Source organism: Hydra viridissima, unplaced genomic scaffold (genome assembly GCF_058129835.1).
Source record: "Hydra viridissima isolate aposymbiotic clone 2 unplaced genomic scaffold, HvirCarnegie_v1 scaffold_11, whole genome shotgun sequence".
Classification (NCBI taxonomy): domain Eukaryota; kingdom Metazoa; phylum Cnidaria; class Hydrozoa; order Anthoathecata; family Hydridae; genus Hydra; species Hydra viridissima.
Window position 1 is genome coordinate 6366809 of NW_028324310.1, and position 20692 is coordinate 6387500.

Below are 20692 nucleotides of genomic sequence, written 5' to 3' on the forward strand. Positions count from 1 at the left end.
AAACACGAAATTTTCATGAACTTTACTCTCATATCTTTTTGTATGCTTAAGCAAACACCTTCAGGTTTTTTGAATCAATTAGTGTTACTCAACCTCTTTCCAGCCAAATATAGAAAGTACTATGGATTATATGGCTTCATTTAAATTTTATCCATATCTTAAGACCACTTTTAAGAAAAAAGCTTGAAGCGGGAACGTTTTTTTAAAACGAAGCTTTTGGAGGTTAGGATTCCTTAATACTAAAACACATCCAATTTTTATAAAATTTTCCGTATATGTTAAAAAAGGGATGAGGAATCTAATGGAATGTGGACACTTTTTAACTTTTATACATAAATTTTTAGTTCTTAGCGTTTCAAAACTTCAAGGTTAATTTTTTTTTTAAAAAAAGTTTTTTTTAAAAGTGTCCAGGTGGAAATTGCAAGTTTAGTCTTTCCTCTTTTTATAACAAGTATTTATTTATGTTTTCTTGAAGAATAGATTCTAAGGATTTGTATACAGAAATTATGTATATATATATCTATATTCCTTCGCATATTTTATGACGTTTTTTATTTTTATTTTCGCGACGTAAGAATCATTGTATATGTTTATTTGAATTATAAAAAAATCGTCTGGAATGGCTAATATAGACGCGTAAGTTCTTTCCAGAGCTATCAGGCAGACGATCGAGTTATAAAGTTATAAAACGTGTCGCTCTTGCGAAATTGCGATTCCTTCTTATGAAATTTAGTTTTATAACAGAATTTACGATTATTTTTTCGGTTATTTTTTTTTTTTATTATTAAAGAAAAAAATTAATTGGAAAGACAAACTTTCATAGAGTAATAAAAAAGGGCTTTCTTAATGTTCTTTGCAAAAAATGTTCTTAATAATTTTGTGTGGCTATGAAAATAGCCGTTTTTTGATTTACACAACCTTAGGCATGAATTATAATGTATGTTACGTTTGATGCACACAGGATGTCAAACAGGATATGCTGTTAAAACTTGATCCCAAAAGTGAAAAAACCGATGTTCAGAAAATCTCTGCATCCACATAAACTCGGATAAATAATCCGCTACCATTTCGCGATTAGTTGGCCCCATCATTGATTTGAATTTTGCTTTTGCTCGACACCACATAGCTTCCACGTGATTTGTTGTTACAACTGTCTGTGGATCTACAAAGTTGAGGGTGTGGTTAACGGTACCATGTAAATATGCTGGAGCTTGCAAATCATTATATGCTCTCCACATGTCACTCCAGACAATAGAGCCAGGAAGTATCCATTGATGTATGATAGGAATTAATGTTGCAGCATCGCGGTTCTGGACAGGAATCAAAAAGCCTTTCTTCGTTGCAGGTTCATACCCACCAAATATCCACTGCTGCGGGATTATTCTACCAACTTGATATTTTCTTCGACAAAAAGCAGATTCATCTATTTTAACAATGCACCCTGGAACGCCTATTGGATCAGGGTTATTGAGGAAATATGAGACGCAAATGTCTCTGCAAAATTGATTCCAATCAACAATGGTGCTGTCGTTTCCGATATTTAACTCTTGCCTTAAATCACTTATTGATAATCCCCGGCTCTTACCTGCACTTCTACTCCAAGCGTAAGTTAAGCCCAATATTTGCCACAATTGTAGGTGAGATTTCTCAAAGAAGCTGCCTTTTCTAATGTTGAAGGTTCTTTTGCAGCGCTTGACTGGACATCTCCAAATAACTTGATCAACTGACCCATTCTTTATTTGCTGTGTGCAGGGCACGTTACATACACTATAATTCATGCTTTCAGCGAGTAAACCATAAGTTCTGCACCAGTGAATTGTAGCTTCGATATCGTATTTGAATTTTGCTCCTATTTCTGTCAAAGAAAGTGAGTCAAAAGCGTCTATTGTTGGTCTTCGAAGAGCCATGATATGTAGATAAATGAAGAAGCAGAAAAACTATTCTGAAGCACTCCTTTTTATATGACAAACATAATGAAAATGAATTCACGGGGGGTTAACTTGAAGTTTTAAAAGAAAGTCAATAGTTTTAAAGAATTATTTTTATAATAAAAAAATTTTTATCTTGTTTTAAAGTGAATTGTAGAATATAATCAATGAAAGAATTTTTCAACTTATTTGACAAAAGTTTTAAAAGACACTCAAGCTAACAAACTAAGAATCCAGTTGAAGCAAATTGACGCGATAAGAGTAAATGCCATTGAATTTCATTACCTGCTAAGAGAAAAAAAATGCGGTCAATACACCTGATTATGAACTTAACGCACCGGTTATATACATATATATATATATATATATATATATATATATATATATATATATATATATATATATATATATATATATATATATATATATATATGTATATATATATATATATACATATACATATATATATATATATGTATATGTATATATATATATATATATATATATATATATATATGTATATATGTATATACAATATACACATATACATACAACCCTTCGAATTAGAAAAACTAAGGTTGGCAATAACTGCTGATTCTTGCTTTTTCTAATTTGAAGTTCATAATTTGCCTGTTTTAGGTTGGTGTCAGATCAGCTAAAACAGTTTTTAATAAAAGTTTAATTTTTTTATATTTCTTTATAAATAATTAAGAGAGAACAAGTTTTGTTGTTATTGTTAATGTTTTGCAATATTCATGCGTTAGTGAAGGAGGGGAGGGGGTCTTAATTTTGTAATAAATACTGTGTATGTACGCAGAGGGGGTAGTTAAAAGCATTCAAGAGCGTGCAAAAGGGGTGTCCTAAATAATTGGTTTTACTGTGTATGTATTATATGGATGGCCCCTAATCTAAATTACATTATGAAATTTTTCTATTTTTTTATTGTTTAGATAATGCTTAAACAAAAAAAAACCAATCGATATGCAGCTCGATCAAACTTTATCAGAAGAAATGTTAAGAAGCATTTAGAAGAATTAGAAACTCCAAATAGTAGCTTGCAAATAAAATTGCAAGACTTACAACAAAATGAAAGTTTATCTTGCACTAGCAGCATTGAGAGTAAGCATACATAGTATATTTGCTAATTCTCACATTAACAGTGAAAAGTTATTTTAGTATAATATATAACGATTTTTATATTTTATATATCAAATTATTTAGAATATTTGGTAGACGAGAGCGAAGTTACAGATTTTGAAATTGTAGATGATCGATGTAAAAACGAAGCGATTGGTTTTGAGGGAGATACAAATAATGTTAAATTTACTAATGGTTCTTTCTATCAATTGAGTTCATCTGATGAGAATGATGGCAATGACTATTACCCATCTTGTTCGAGTGAAGGTGGTGCAAACGAGTATAATAAAAGTTTACAGGATTTGCTTGCAACTTGGTCTGTAAAATATAACATAAGACATACTGCTTTATCTGATTTATTAGTAATATTAGGTCGATATCATTCCTTACCAAAAGATGCAAGAACTGTTTTAAAAACTAAGAAGCTTGCTGATATAATCCCAATGTATGATATCCACAACAATTGCGGTGAATATGTTTATTTAGGACTTGAAAAACAATTAATAAAATTATTGGAAAGTGCAAATAAAGTAACAACTTGTGGAGACTGTTGTTTGAAACTTCAGTTTAGCATTGATGGATTGCCACTATTTAAAAGTTCCGCAAAGCAATTTTGGCCAATACTTTGTTTAGTAAATTATGATGGAACTATCTATAAACCTTTTGTAGTTAGTTTGTTTTGTGGAAATAGTAAACCAATAACAGCGGAAGTTTTTTTATCTGATTTCGTTGCGGAGGTTAAAAAACTTAAGGATCATGGATTTGTAGCAGCAGGTTCCTTTTTTACCATAGCTGTGAATGCTTTTATATGTGATGCACCTGCTCGGGCATTTTTTAAAGGTATAACAAGTCACAATGGCTATTATGGATGCGAAAGGTGTATTCAGGTTGGAGAATATGTTGAAAGAAGAGTTACATTTCCAGAGTTTAATGCAGAAAAGCGAACAGATACCTCATTTATTAATCGTCAACAAAAACAGCATCATCAAAAGAATATTATATCATCACTTCTGGAGCTTAATATTGGACATGTTTCTCAATTTCCTTTGGAATATATGCATCTTGTATGCCTTGGTGCGACTCGAAAATTATTATTGTATTGGCTTCGTGGCTTACGAAATGTTAAAATAAGCGTAGGAAATGCTGATACTATATCTAATAATATGATTAGCTTGGTAAATTGTATTCCTTGTGAGTTTTCCAGAAAACCAAGGTCTCTCAAAGAAACAAGTAGATGGAAAGCCACTGAATTTAGACTTTTTTTATGTTATGTTGGTCCGGTTGTTTTAAGAAACCACTTACCATCGAATATATACCATCATTTTATGCTTTTAAATGTTGCTATTTCAATACTAGCAAATCCAGATACTTCTAATAATTATTGTAATTATGCTGAAAAAGTTACACTATGCATAGTCTTATTCATATATGTGATGATGTTAGGCTTTTTGGTGCTCTTGATAATTTTAGTGCATTCCCATTTGAAAACATGCTTGGTTCACTGAAAAAAATGGTAAGAACTGGCCGATTTCCACTCAGACAATTGTGTCAGCGTTTATCTGAGCAAAGTTTTGTTTTTTCAGATGTACCGCCATCATTAAAATCTTCATTGTGTAAAACTCACCACCAAGGTCCAACCCTTACCTTTACAGGAATACAGTATAAACAACTTAATTTTGCTGGTTGTTTTTTTTCCATTGAGAAAGCAAACAGATGTGCTATACTAAATGATGGAAAAGTTACCGTAATTTGCAATATTATTGACTCAGAGCATGATGGAATAATTATCATTTGTCGCATTTTTAAAATAAAGAAAAATTTTTACAGCTATCCATGTGAGTCATCAAAACTTAATGTTTTCAAAGTTGATCAGTTGTCAAAACAATATTCATATTTTCCGTTATCGTCAATCTTTAAAAAATGCTTATTGCTGCAGAGAAAAAATTATTTTATAGCTTTTCCTTTTCTTCATTGTTTAAAGTTTATATAAGATTTTTTTAACATTTATATATAAAGATTTTGTTGTAATGTATTTAAAAAAATAATACATTATTATGCTTTAAGATGACTTATTAACTAATTTGTGTACAAATAAGTAGTTTTCATATATTTGATATACTTTTATACCTTAAGTATTTTGTACATAAACTTGATGAAATATATATAAAATACAAAAAAATGAATATAAGAACTAAGTATATATTATAATATAAATTACTATGTATTACAATATAACATATAAGTTAGTAAAAATAGCATAACAGCAAATATATATTAATTGTAATATCTAATTATAATATATTATAATTATATATATCACAATATATTATAATACGATTATAATTATATATTAATATATTATTTATAATATATCAACAAGTTAATGGTTATATATTAGTATTAATTATAATTAATTTGTTGATTAAAATTATGGCACTATATATATAGTGTCATATTTATATATTTAATTTATATCACACTATAGTGTCATATTTAATATATTGATTCAATTTTGAGATTTTGTATTTTCCATTTTAACATTATTAACCAACAAAATAATTATAACTAATACTAATATATTAGCTGTTGTTCTATTTTTACGAATTAAAACTATAAATAGTGCCATTATTAAATATTTCTACAAATCAAATCAGTTTTTTTGGCAATATGGTCTGATATGTTATCCGAATGTTTTTGCAATATTTGTCACGATATTGGACCAATATATAAATATAATATTAGGTAAATATTGCTAAATGTAAACATTTTATATTGGGCCAATATTGTTGCCAACTTTGCGCCGATATTGCTAATAATATTGGACCAATATTGTAAAATAATATTGAACCAATATTGGCAACAATATTTGGCCAATATATAAATCTAATATTGGGCAAATATTGCTAAATGTAAACATTTTATATTGGTCCAATATTGTTGCCAATATTGCGCCAACATTGCTAACAATATTGCGCCAATATTGTTTGCTACTTGGGTATTATATCTATAGATAAAAAGTAACTATAAATTATAAAATTATTTGAATAATGTATGTAACATTAATATTCATCATAAAAAAATTTCTCATCTCAAAAGTTGCGAATAATATTATTTAATAATTTTTGAGAATCATTGAATTGAAACAAATTATATTTACTAATATTAGCTATGATACATAGATTAGAATTATAATAGTTATCAATGTTATAATAGTGATACAAAACATATTTAGTTGCATTAATACATTTATATATTTAGCCTCAAAATCAAAGTTTAAAAGGAAATGAGCTTGAAAAAGTGGGCGGCAGAGAGGGTAAAAACTTTAAAAGAAGGGCGGGGGGGGGTCAAACTTCATAATTTTCCAAAAATCTTCCTATTTTCACTTTTAATGGACAAAACTAAACACAAAACTAAAGGAAAAAAAATTTTTTTTTTTTGGGACACCCTATATACAGTGGTGGCCAAAAGTCTTGGAACAAAACATTTAACGACCAAAAAAATTTATTTTTGATCTAAAGTATAAATTTTGAAGGTTTGAGGTATATTTTTAAAGAAAATGTTGTTTAAAAAAATACTTAGAACTTTTTTATTTTTTTATTTATTTTACTTAAAATATTTACTGTAACATAAAATATGTTGTTCCAAGACTTTTGGCCACCACTGATATATATATATATATATATATATATATATATATATATATATATATATTGATTGGTTATGTATTATATCAAAATAATACAAAGCTCTTGTGCGTAAAAGAGTGCTCAATATTATAATAATAGAGCAATATATATATATATCTGTTATTTAAATGGAGAAAAACAACATTTTAATAGTACTTAAAGTTTCGTGCCTTACGGCAATCATCAGCTATTAATTACAAATCAAAAACGTAAAAAACCGTTTAAAAACGAATCAAATTTACGGTAGAACGAATTCTGACGTAATGAGCAAAAAGACGCAATCATTTAGTCTTCAGTATCAAAAGAGGATAAAAGGAACTTGTTAGCATGTCGACATTTAGATAATATTTCGCTTCTTTTGTTGAGTAGGTTGTTTTCTTTATGCGATAAAATTTCAAACTTCTCGTGAAGGCAAAGGTTACAGGTCTTGGTTTCAGGGTTGGAAGGTTTGCATCGCTTTACAATTCTCCACTTTATTATAGGTGTGATGGCTTTTTCTTTTAATTTCCAAATTTCCTTTGAAAGTTCTGTATCATTCTTATACCTGACCGTATTAAAAGATTTTACATGGTTAGCATATCTTAGCTTAAATGGTGTCTCGCTAATGCCAAAATAAACTTTTTCTTTGAGTTCAAGATTTTCGGAACTCACGATAGCTTTATAAACGATGTTGCTTAATAAACATTGATTGTTTAAAGGGCAAGTAGTTTTGTTAGTACAGTTGCAAGTGTTTTTTGGTATGCTTTTTTGGTCTTGTAAAATTTTGTGGTTATGCGAATTAATGATGGATTTTACGTTTCGCATACAGCTATAACTTACCTTGATCGAATTTCTATTAAAAATTTTGTGCAATCTATGATTTACTGGGAAGTGAAGGTCAACCAATGCAAGTAAACGGTTTCCTATTTTTGTTTCCACGTTTTTACTGAATGGAGGGTTAAACCATATAATGTTTCGCTTGCGTTTTGTATTTTTAGTCGTGGCAACTTGATGTTGATAATTGAGTTTACATTTATAGCCTGCTTTATTTAAAGCCTCTTCGTAAGGTGGAGTAGCATTTTTAAAAATAAGTTCGTTTGATGAAGTTGAAGATAATCTTAGTTCAACAGTGCGAGGTAGTCTTTTGATAACACTTGGTGGATGGTTGGAATCACAGTTGACGTAACTCAGTTCGTTATCACATTTCGAGTAAGGTCGAAAAGAATTATCATTAAGATCAAGTGTCACATCAAGATAATTTACGATTTTCATATTGCATTTGATGGAAATAAGAAAGTCTAATAAAGTCTTATAGCTGTATGCGAAACGTAAAATCCATCATTAATTCGCATAACCACAAAATTTTACAAGACCAAAAAAGCATACCAAAAAACACTTGCAACTGTACTAACAAAACTACTTGCCCTTTAAACAATCAATGTTTATTAAGCAACATCGTTTATAAAGCTATCGTGAGTTCCGAAAATCTTGAACTCAAAGAAAAAGTTTATTTTGGCATTAGCGAGACACCATTTAAGCTAAGATATGCTAACCATGTAAAATCTTTTAATACGGTCAGGTATAAGAATGATACAGAACTTTCAAAGGAAATTTGGAAATTAAAAGAAAAAGCCATCACACCTATAATAAAGTGGAGAATTGTAAAGCGATGCAAACCTTCCAACCCTGAAACCAAGACCTGTAACCTTTGCCTTCACGAGAAGTTTGAAATTTTATCGCATAAAGAAAACAACCTACTCAACAAAAGAAGCGAAATATTATCTAAATGTCGACATGCTAACAAGTTCCTTTTATCCTCTTTTGATACTGAAGACTAAATGATTGCGTCTTTTTGCTCATTACGTCAGAATTCGTTCTACCGTAAATTTGATTCGTTTTTAAACGGTTTTTTACGTTTTTGATTTGTAATTAATAGCTGATGATTGCCGTAAGGCACGAAACTTTAAGTACTATTAAAATGTTGTTTTTCTCCATTTAAATAACAGATATATATATATATATATATATATATATATATATATATATATATATATATATATATATATATATATATATATATACACTGTGACCATTTTCTATAGGCGCATGTGGATTATGTCTTAAAAATGTACTTAACTTTATTTTTATAGAGCATTGCAATAAATTATAAATAAAATATCAAAAAGTAATGAAAATTATCAAAAATTAATATCAAATTTGAAAATAGGTCAACCATAAATGAATTAAATTCAAAAGATAGCTGACTATTTTCTATAGACGCTGTTCACTTTTTTTAACAAAACTATCCAAAAAAAATGTTTTTGTCACATTTTTAGTACTCGATTGGACCTCCTTTGCGCTCAATTACTTGATAAATTCGTTTTGGTATACTTCCCACCAAGTTTTCCAGCACTTTTGGCTCCATATCCTCCCAGCATTCTGATACCGCTTCTTTTAGCTCTGCCACAGAGTTATATTGCTTCTGGTCAGCATAGATACGTCTTACAATTATTCCCCAGATATTTTCAACAGGATTCAAATCTGGACTGCGAGCAGGCCACCACATTTGCTCGATTTTTTTAGCTTCAAACCAAGCTTTAGTCTCGTTACTTGTGTGAATGCTGGCGTTATCTTGTTGAAAAACAAACTTTATGCTTCGATATTTGTTTTGAAATGGAATCAAACATAATTTTAGCACATCAATGTATTCAGAACTTTTCATTTTGGAAGATGTAAATGCTAAATTTAACTTTCCTGTTGCACAAAACCCAAGCCAAACCATCAAAGATCCACCACCAAAATTCCTTGTCGAAAAATATTTGGGTTCTCTCCTCAAATCACGCCAGTAGCCACTAAAACCATCAGGCCCATCAAGATTAAACTTTTTCTCGTCCGAAAAAATCACCTGGTATTGAAAACAAAAATATTCAGCTATTTAGACATTTCACGTATTTATGAGAATTTAATCTAAAATTTCTTACTTGTTCCCAATCGCGTGCCATGTTTTCGCGGGCGAATTCCATCCGTTTCTGTTTGTGAACAGGCTTCAAATTTGGTGCTTTATTCATTTTTGATCTTACAATGTGTGGGCTGTCTTTGAGAACTTTCCTAATCGTCTCCTTGCAAACATTTAAACCCAAATCTGACTTAATTGTTTTCAAACTTTTTCATGAATTTGATGCGAGTCGAACAATCCTGCGTTTTTCACGGTCTGAAACCTTAGATTTCTTTGGTTTCCTCTTGATTGTTGCATAATCTGTTGGATTTTTCAAGAAATTACGGATAACGTGATCTGACCTCTTCAATCTTCTAGCAATTTCTCGATTTGGAACTTTTTCTCGATGATAAGCCAATATTTGACCTTTTTCAATATTGGTAAGGACCTTTCCATTCGGCATTTGGTTAAGTTCAACTTAATTTCGACTCACAAAATAAAAAATACTACAGAATATAAGAAATTTGCGACAAAACTCGTAAACATTTTAGTGCGTCTATAGAAAATTGCCACGTGAATATTAAAAATTTAACTATTTTAATACAATCAAGATAGTTAATAATTAAATGTATAATGGATCATTGTTTTCTTACATATACTTATTCAAAAGAACCATTAGAACAATTTTATTACCACTGTAACACTGTAAATCCGCTAAATTTTACATGCGTCTATAGAAAATGGTCGCAGTGTATATATATATAAACCTTCATATGCGAAAAAATTCAAAAAGCTTGATAAAAAGATAAAGAACTGCAAGAAAATAGGGAAAGTTTCGTGAGACCTTAAAAAACGTTCAAAAAACGTTTTTAGGAAAACGTCCGGTTACCGTTTCATATGAATGTTCAAAAAACCATTAAAAAACGTTCAAAAAACGTTTTTAGGATAACGCCCGGTCACCATTTCATATGAACGTTCAAAAAACAATTTAAAAAACATTCAAAAAACGTTTTTAGGAAAACGTCCGGTCACCGTTTCATATGAACGTTCAAAAAACTATTAAAAACGTTTTCACGGGACCTTTAAAAAACGTCTACAAAACGTTCTTGTGCCCATTGGGTATCATTATAATGATAAACTTTTGCTTTCTTAAATTATATTTATGAACTTTTGTAATGAGAACCGATGTTTTAATTACGAAAGTAAATAAGCTATAACCTCTAGGTAATATATCTTACGTTTGAAGCTAATTCTTTTACACATTGAAGTTAATTAGGTTACGTTTGAAAATAGTGTTAAACCATTACATTTGGACGGTGGAAGCTCCTAAAATAAACGTTTCCAATTAACAGTCAAAAACCGTTTTTTTGAACGTTTATTAAAAACCGTCCCATCACCTTTTCCTTTGGACAAAAAAAGCTCTGAAAATAAAAGTTTCCAATACACGTCTTAAAAACGCTTTTTGAACTTTACTGTGTTTACTGGGTATGAACAAACATTTAGAATGATTTTGAAATGTAAAATATCAATGATAATCGAACCATAAAGGCCAGAATTTTTTTTTTACGGTAATAAGTGATTGTAGCAAACCCTATTCCACCTCTAATAGCCCTCCTTTACGGTATAATTCGTAGAGACCCTTTTCATTTTTTTTTGTTTTTGTTTTTGTTTTATATTAAGCTAGATCCAAATTCATCGGCAGATTTCAAATTACGTCAAAAAATTTTTTTCGTTTAAAAATTAAGACCATTTAAAGTTATTTCAGGGGGGTAATTGGAGGAAATTTTAAGCTTTGCATGGTTATAAATGTTAAAGGAAATGAGGTTTTTTGATGAAATTTGAAATCTGTCGATAAATGTTGATCTAGTTTATGATAGAACAAAAAAAATTTTATGATTAAAGGAGACGCAGTTCTAGGAAGGGGGTAAAGTTAGAGTTCGGGAAGGGGTTGGTTTAGCTCCAATTACCCTAACTTTTTGCAAGTTATCCTCGTTTGACACCAGTATCAACATGCTAGAAATTTGAGTATGCCCCATGCCACTTAGTTACCTATCTTGAACAACAAAATTCCAGGGCACTCCCCTAAAATGTTATTTCTCCCCAGGCCCCCACTAAAAAAAGTTATCTTACATTTTTTGAATTAGGAAATGTTTTCTGATGTAATCAAAAATTTCTGAGGACGTGTTGCAGGGTCTTAGATCATGTTCCTATGCACCTTGTGGACGGAGAAATTAATAATAAAATATAATTTTTTATCGCCAAAACTCATATACACTATTGACATAAAAATTACGATAAGTAATCTAAAAATAAAAACTTACAATAAAACAAGATAACAAACGTTCTTTGAAAAAACTTTTGTGTTAGCGTTTAAATACTTGGACACTTAAGAAAGAATTTAAAAAAACTTAGAAATATAAAAAAAAATTGAAGGTTTAGAAACATTCAGGGTATTTTCACTGCTACAATATTATCACTTATGAAGCAAATTTTCTAAAGACATTAAATAAGAAAGCGTTAATTAAAAATGTTAAAACTTTAAAAATAAAAGCAACAAAAAAATCGGTGTGCCGTACTTAAATAGACAAAAAAAATTGACAACTTGGAACAAACTCCGACAGCTTTTCCTTATAACAGAAATTGTCAATATTTTTGTCTATCGGAAACAATCTCGACAGTTTTTGAAGCGACAGGATTGAAATAGACAAATCTCTTTAATTTTAAAAGAGAACTTCGAGTTTGGAAAACCCGTTAAGATTAGGGTTTAACAAAACCTGTAGCTTTTATAAAAAAAAAAACAAAAACAAAAAAACAAAAAAAACAAACAAAAAAAAAACAAACAAAAAAACAAAAAAAAAGAAAAGAAAAAACAAATAATAGTGAATCAAGAAAAGCTCGATAAAATAGAACAAATTGAGGCAAGACTTTTATTAAGGTCTACAGAGTTTTTTTAACTTTCATTTAGTTTTTTTATAAAGTAGTTTATCGATTAAAAGTGTTGAGGCGAACAGAAGAACAATTGCCGAGGTTAATTCAGCGCTTTTTTGTCAAAATCATTCCAGAATTTTATAATCGAACCTATTCCAAATTTTAAAAATCGATCTCATTCTAGGTCACCCAAAAAATGATCAACCTTGAAAAACAATTCTAAGAACAAGTCTCGTAAATATAGATTGCAATATAATTATTCATTGTTATACTCTTTTCAAACAGTTATAGTTTTTATGGAAAACGAAATATAATACAATTAGAATGTTAGGCCATTGCTCCAGAGTTCGGAATATTTTGTGATGCAACTAATAAAGGCGTGTTCTCATCTTCTGCTGTTTCCCCATCTTCGATAGGTACAGAGCTAGCATTAATACCAACAAGAGTATTGTTACGTGTTCGTTTCGAGGTAGCTTCTACGGACTGCTTACATACAGGACAGAGTTTTTTACCTGACGTCAACCATGGATCCACGCATTTACAATGATACGCTAAGAAACAATACATATTGAGTCATGCGATGACCATCGTTCATCGTTACTACTCATTATCATCGTACACGATGACAAGACGAGAAAAGAATGACCCTCTTTATCGTCATCGCAATGACGATAAGTATCCATAGAAAACTTCGGTTTTTAACAGCAACCCTTAAAAAAAAATCTCTTGCCGACGCGAGTGATTTACGATAGTGATAACACACAGTGTACTTAGAGTTATTTTTTTTTGGGAAAAAAATCATAGCTCAACTTATTTATGAAAGAATCTTACAAAAATTTGTATTTAAGCATTTGTTAGAGCAATGAGTTTAATTTTGAAGTAAAATGAAGGATTTGGGCATCAAATGTGTGGACACCTGGTGCTTAGATGTATAAAATGGGTTTATGATGGTGCTTGGGTGTATAAAATGGGTTTATGATAAGTTAATGTGCCTATTTCATATTTGTAATATTTAATTGTTTGAAAGACCTCACATATTTGTTCCAACTTTCCCCACTTTGTTCGGAAAACTAGCAATAGGTTTGCCGTCTGTGAGTACAATTCCCTTAAATGGGGGCACGTTTGGTGTAAGATTGGAATTACCATTCCCCTACTGAAGTGTTTTTTGTAAAAGATCATTAGGTCATAATCTACATTCTTCACTTAGGTAACATTCATCCTTTTATTTACACCAACATGCTGAGTCAGGCTGATTAGAACATTAAACTTTGGATAGCAAACAGTTGAAATTTTCTCTATCCTCAGTATTTGGAAAACAGCGCAGATATTCTCTCTCTCTTTACTATTGAAAAAACTCCCACCGGACCATTGCTTGTATATCTCCACTGGGAATTTAGAAGAATTTCTGTTGTTATTAACAGCTTCTTTAATTAGTACCTTAGCCTGCTTAAGGATTAGTTTAGACCAAGATTGAGAAGCAACCGACTGTTATATCTTCAAACAAGTGATTTCTCCATTTTCCGATTTTTTGTAAATATTGGAAAGTGGAGAACTACTGCTTTACAACGTATGGAAAATAAAAATTAAAATCAAACATTAATAATCGTGATATATGGAAAATCATATAAAAAATTATCATCGCTAGACCCTAATATAACAATTCGTTTAAGAGTTTCGTATAAAATATTTTTTAAAATGTATACTTTAAACTGTCTTCGATATAAAAAAAACAATGAAAACCTACCATGACTGCAAGGTAGTATTCTAATTTTATCGTTTTGCACATATTCTTCTATACATATCGCACAAACGTCGAATTCGTCACCTTTTATATATAAATTGCAGTGAATTAGCCGAAAGAAAAAAAATAATCCGTTTCGGGGAAAACGTCTTTCCCAGAGGTACCGGTCCGGTGAAAATTGACCGAAAAACCCTTGAAATTTCCAGACATGAATAGATTTACAAACAAAAACAACTCTCTAAAAAAGTACCTTTTTTGAATTTTCGAGTAGGTATTTTCTTTAAATTAGCTGGAGATAAACGAGAACGACGAAGACGCAACCAATAACGCACATATCTCCCGATCTAAAACATCAAAATCAATAAAAAAAGAGCATTAAGTGAAATAATTCCTTAAGAAATCTTAATGAGAACTTAAACAGAACAAATGGCAATATTTCGTTTAAAATAATCATAGATAGTCAGTTACTTCTAAACTTAAAAGAATAACAAAGTTTTTTAAAAAAAAAAAAAAAAAAAAAAAAAAAAAAACCTACAGTGAATGTCAACATAAAGAAAAAGCAAACTCCAACAACAATAGCGAACGGCACCAAATAAAGCTGCAATGGTATTTGTGGATTAGGTACAATTTTGATTTCAGCACTGTAGAAAAATTTTCATGAATATAACTTTTGTTCTTAAAAATAGTTTACCGCAACTGAACAGTAGAAAACTAATTAAAAATTCACATAAGACAACTTAATAATTACAAAACTAAATCTTACCCACTGCTATATAAATAATTCATCAAATCAACACCAGCTGACTAAAAAAAATTACCCACATTAAAATTATAACGCATATGGAAAAATCACTATTATTAGTTAAGGGACAAAGAAAAATAAAGTCTTTGCGGTGCAATTAAACAGATTTTATATTTAGATGTTTCGTATACATGTAAAAAATATATATATATAACTAAAAAAGTTTACATTTAAGCATCATGACCATTTAATCAAAGTTTGCAAACATTTTTTCAAATTTTCGTGATTTTTTAGATTGAATATAGGCTTACGAGCCTATATGCTTACGAGTGTGTCTTGTATGCTTCATTTTCATTTCTTGTATAACTAGTTAGATCTTTTGATTATGGGATACTAGAGCTGTAAAATTGGTTATAAAAGAAAAATAGAACAACTGCCAGTAACAGCAACTTTGCATCCTACAAAACTATCTTTAGTATTCCTAATAGTACTCAGAGCTTGTAAATAATTGGATTGAATCAAACTCAAATTTACACAAGCCACCGACAGTTTTTAAATACAATAATTCCTTATTCTAGCTTTTCATTTATGAAACAGATGGTTTCAGAAGACAATTTTAAAAATCACAGAGTTTAATGATAGTTTTTGTCTAGCAGGGTTTTTTATTTAGTAGAATTGATAAATATATTAGAAACTTTATATAAAGCAGCTTTCAACATGCTAAATAGTATAATTGACAACCATGCAACAACTGTTTCAGCATTTAAGCCTCTAAATAGTAAACTTAGTGAACAAGATAATGACAGGTTTTTGACTTTTATTGGATCCCAATATACAATTTATGGCAGTCATCATTTGTTAAGAAGCGTGAATATAAATATGAGTAACTAATTATATAAATTAAATCTATTAAATTTCTATAAAAGTTCTTAAAGGAATTCACATTCACACTTATTCAATATTTTATATTCATTTAGTAAACTAATCCTTTCCACAGAGTTAGCTCTTATCTTTATAGGTTTTTTGTAAGCTGGAGGTTTTACAAAATCAGCCCACTAATTTTTCGGTCTTTTAGGCAACAAGTTTTAATAAAAAGTAACCAAAGTTTACATATATTTTCAGATATATTTCAACAATTAGATAGACCTTTGGTATCTGGTATATTCAAATCTAACGCATTTTTTGTTCTCTTGTAGCAACCTTTTCTTTTATATACAAAAAGTTGGCAGGTATAATTAGTAACAATGTTTTTTTTCTTTTTACCAAAGTTTGTGTAGTATCAACTACTACAGTGAAGAAAATAGAATTAGCCTCACCATGTACTGATCCAATATTTTGTAAGTCTGTAAGCAAGTTTGTGCGGTGCATCTTTTGTATCCACACACATAAAATTATTGTTACAAACAACAACTTTTTAGATTATAATATAGCATAATTAAATTGTGGTACATTTGATAAAACCATAAAATGTATAATACTTGATATTTGCGGTAACAAATAGAATTAGCCTCATCAATAATTATTTTCAGTTTACTTGTATATTTTGATCTGGTGATATGCATTTGTGACTTAGTTTTTTATTATTATTTGCAAGTTAAACAAAGACTGTGAAATCAGTGCTCATAAAGTTTTTAACATTTGGTTTTTGATACCTTAATTTAAAATGGGACGTGGTAAGCGTTTAACAAATGAAGAATCAGCAGTAATCAAAGCATACAAAGATACAGGCTCATCTAATCGGGAAATTGCAAAGAAAATTAAAAGATCGCCAAAAGTGGTTAATAATTACTTCAAGATTGGGGTTATTTAAGGAGCTTATAAGGGAAGTGGTGGCAAACGTAAAATTGATAATCGTACTAAACGAGTTATTGTACATCTTGCTGCTGCCCAGCACATGACTGCATCTCAAATTCGTGCTGATTTACAATTACCTGCATCTGTTCAACGTGTGAGACAAATCTTACATGAAGATCCAAACACAGTTTGGAAAAAGTGTAAACCAAAACCAAAACTTACTGCTCGCCATAAAGAAGTTAGATTACAATTAGCAAAAGAACACATCTTGGTAAGAAAAGTGGGATCAAGTTCTCTTAAGTGATGAAAAAAAGTGCGATCTAGATGGTCATGGTGGCTATAAATATTACTTGCATGGTCTTTGAAAAGAGAAAGAAACTTGGATGAGTCATAACATTGATGGTGGAAATGTTATGGTTTGGGGGGTTTTTTTCTTTGCTGGAAAACATCCACTGGCATGGATTTCAACAAAAATGAATTCACAGGACTACATTGACTTATTAGAAATAAGTTTGCTTGAACATAGTGAGGAATTGATGGGTGAAAATTTCACTCTCCAACAAGATAATGCTACTATCCATAATTCAAAGCTTACAATAGCTTGGTTTAAGGAAAAAAATATTCACGTAATAGAATGGCCCGCATGTAGTCCTGATACAAACCCAATTGAAAATCTATAGGGAATAGTTTCTAGAAGGGTTTATGAAAATGGTAAGCAATTTGAATACACCTTGGACCTGAAAACTCGTATCAGAGAAGCTTGGAATGAAATATCTGTAGAAACTATCCAAAATCTTGTGACTAGTTTGTCAAGTCGCATATTTGAAGTCACTAAAAATTCAGGAAGCAATACTAAATATTAAATAAGCGTAAAAACAAAATATTTTCTTTATTTCTTTGTATATAACGTTAATGAGGCTAATTCAATTTTTTCCACAAATTGAATACTTTTATTTTTTTTTCCATTTGTAATTAAACAAACATACCAATTTATAAACTTTTTATTTGTAGAAGATGATAAGAAATAAAGTATATTTATTAATTGTTTCACTGCGATTTTTGTTAAATTAGAACAAAAAATAAAGGTGAGGCTAATTCTATTTTCTCCGCTGTACTTCATGGCTTAAATAATTGCTGTACTTCATGGCTTAAATGAATTGTTTCATAATTCAAGTTATTTAAACCGTTATATACAAACACAGATTGTAAAAAGCAGACTATTTAACATACCTTTTTAATATAAACAGCAACAATTATTGGACCGTCTCCTATAAAAGCAACATGACAATATTAATTTTTTTATCTTAAAAAATTTTCAACTTAAAATGAAATGCATAATAAAAAATGTAAAGCTTTTAATAGCTGTATGATGATGATAAAGATTTATTTTTTAAATTGTTTTTTGTTTTAAAGAAAATTAATAAAAATTGCTTTAATGTTTTTAGTCAAAATTGTTTTTTTTAAGTTTACTTTTTAAGCCACTTTTAAAAAAAGTAAGATTAAAACCACAACAACTTTTGTGAAATAAGAAATATTTCCCATTATTGAATATTTGAAAAATTAAAAATGAACTAAAATGCCAACCTCCCATAGTTACAAGCTCTCCATCATCTTTACTACTGTATACAATTGCAGCTTTATAACCTGCTTCTTGAGCATGAATCACCTAAAGATTATTTTTTTTTTAAATACTGTTTAAAACCTAAAAGTAAAAGATAAATTTTAATGAAAAGTTTTACAATTAAGTGAAATTACAAATTTTTGTTTTATTAAAAAAACTTTTGATTTTAAATTACAAGAAGTCCAACAGATAATAGCATACATACAAAAAAATCCATTATTTTAAGTAAATAAGATAAAAAATTCAACAGTATTTAATAAAAAGAAGCCAAGACTTAGAGGTTTTATATATGCATAGAGTAACAGTTTATATTTTTATAGGATAACATTTGAATAGAATAACAATTTTGGCTGATTGTTTTATTGTTTTAAAATTCCTAAATTATACTTCTATAGTTCATCAAATTTGAATTAAAAATAAGTAAAAGTTAGTAATACAGAAATTTAATGAAAACAATATTGGAACACTGAACTTCTTTTTATTATTGAAGCGTCTTTTTAAGCTTTTTTCAATAAAAATAAAAGCAATATACCTGTTCACTGTAACTACACCCTACTGATTCTTTAATAAGTGCAAACACTATTGGGTTAAATATTCCTTTCTTACTAACAGGGATAAGCGTATGACATGCATTTAATGGCTTTATTGAATCAAGTACACCCTAGAAAAAAATAAAAACAAAAAAATTTTGAAGAGCTAAGAGCTTACAACAGTTTAGTTAACAATACAGTGCTGCTCTTTGCTATTGAAATATGTTTTAGAGGGTTTATAAATAAAATTTTAGGAGATCCACCTTCCTTTTAAAAATGAAGGTAGATGAAGGGAAAACTTTTGCAAGAAGTTTTCTCATATTAGAATAAATCCTTGAAATAATTTAAACATGACACATGAATCATATTTTGTCAAAACCAGGATTCATGCAATAAATTTTTTTAATACACAATTTCTAACTGCAGTTTTAATATCAACAAATTATAATCCTCATTAAGTTATATTTACAAATCTAGTTATTTTAAAAATCATTGGACTTATTTAAAAATGCACAGAGAGAGGTCCCTACCAAAACATGAGCTCCATTTGCTGTGTAACTTTAACTCAGTGCATATTACCTAATTATCTAGTCCCTCAACAAATTCTATTACACAATTTTGGTGAATTGTAAAATCTAATCAATTTAGGGAAAACTTCAATATTTCAAAATCAACGGACATGGAAAGTCATATCAAGAGACTTCAAAACAAATAGGGCACTAGAGGAAGGAAAAGAAAAATAATTTATTAAGAAGATAAATTATTTCTGATGATTATTTATGAAGCTAAAATGGTTCTATTTATCTCCAATAACACAATTAAAAACAACTTAAAATCAAATAAGAGGACATTTAGCAGAAGTTAATTTACTTGCAAGAAAAATTAGAAGTGCACCTTTATTGAGAAAGCTTCATATTAAAGTCAGAAAAGGGTTTTTCCATTAATATACTCCATGGTTAAATAAGAAATAGGGGAATGTTTTGTGGACAGATGAATAGAAATTTATTGTTTCAATTAGTTGGTAAACAGTCTATACGCAGACTACCAAATAAAGAACATGACCTATATTACACTACAAAAACAGTAAAGTTTGGTGGTGGAAACATTATGTCAATAACAGACATTATAACAACTGATATTGATAAGAGAAATATTCCGACTTCTTTTTAGCAACAGGTTTAGATAACTTTGATTTTGCTTTCTATTTTTATTTATTTGATTTGCTCTTGTATTATCTTTAGTCATTTGCAAATCTTTTTCTTTTCTTTTTCTTCCTTTCCCTTATTTTTCTTTTGTTTGTCCTCTTTTTCATTGATTTCCAAAAAGTAATCACTCATAAAGATTCCATAATTAATTTGCTTGAAGTGTCTTTTTGTTATCTTCTTAATTGGTTAAGGAAGTTTGAGTACATCCTGAATTGAAGTTGATGGTGTAGAATTTGAAGAAACTGGAACTTCCATTTCAATATGATCATTCTTCAGTTTCAAAATTTTTATAAACTCAATCTCATCAACCTTTTTGCGACCATTTTCTCTTTTCCAATTACTAACTTCCTTTTTCCAAACTTATTTGGTTAGTCCAAAAGTTGATGTATCACACATTTGCAAAATGTGCGTGCAATTGGAAGGAAAATAAATCATGTGCATTCTCTAATCCTTACACCATTTAAGT

The 20692-nt window shown here is 29.4% G+C and overlaps 2 protein-coding genes and 1 pseudogene across 4 annotated transcripts in view; 1 reads left to right on the top strand and 2 right to left on the bottom strand.

Moving 5' to 3' along the window:
- Positions 1-965: 965 nt before the first annotated feature.
- LOC149881924 (uncharacterized) lies at positions 966-1907 on the bottom strand. The gene has a single exon (XM_090065866.1). It carries the CDS (start codon positions 1905-1907, stop codon positions 966-968), a length of 942 nt encoding a protein of 313 aa, XP_089921992.1.
- Positions 1908-2793: 886 nt separating this feature from the next.
- On the top strand, positions 2794-5055 carry LOC149881925 (uncharacterized; annotated as a pseudogene). Its single transcript, XR_016444754.1, has 2 exons — positions 2794-3047; positions 3150-5055. The product of XR_016444754.1 is annotated as an uncharacterized LOC149881925 (transcript).
- Positions 5056-12834: 7779 nt separating this feature from the next.
- LOC145191622 (E3 ubiquitin-protein ligase RNF13-like) overlaps positions 12835-20692 on the bottom strand; it is a 10773-nt gene continuing 2915 nt past the window's right edge. Inside the window, exons 3-10 of one of the 2 annotated variants that reach the window (XM_090066932.1) lie at positions 19024-19152; positions 18455-18536; positions 18101-18138; positions 15098-15138; positions 14870-14975; positions 14585-14678; positions 14338-14418; positions 12835-13144 (exon numbers count right to left, since the gene is read on the bottom strand). In XM_090066932.1, the coding sequence (XP_089923058.1) occupies positions 12921-13144; positions 14338-14418; positions 14585-14678; positions 14870-14975; positions 15098-15138; positions 18101-18138; positions 18455-18536; positions 19024-19152 (795 nt within the window). In that variant the 3' untranslated portion in view covers positions 12835-12920. Of the gene's footprint in view, positions 13145-13235; positions 13304-14337; positions 14419-14584; positions 14679-14869; positions 14976-15097; positions 15139-18100; positions 18139-18454; positions 18537-19023; positions 19153-20692 lie in introns of those variants that run through there. The other variant, XM_090066933.1, reaches the window with a different exon arrangement.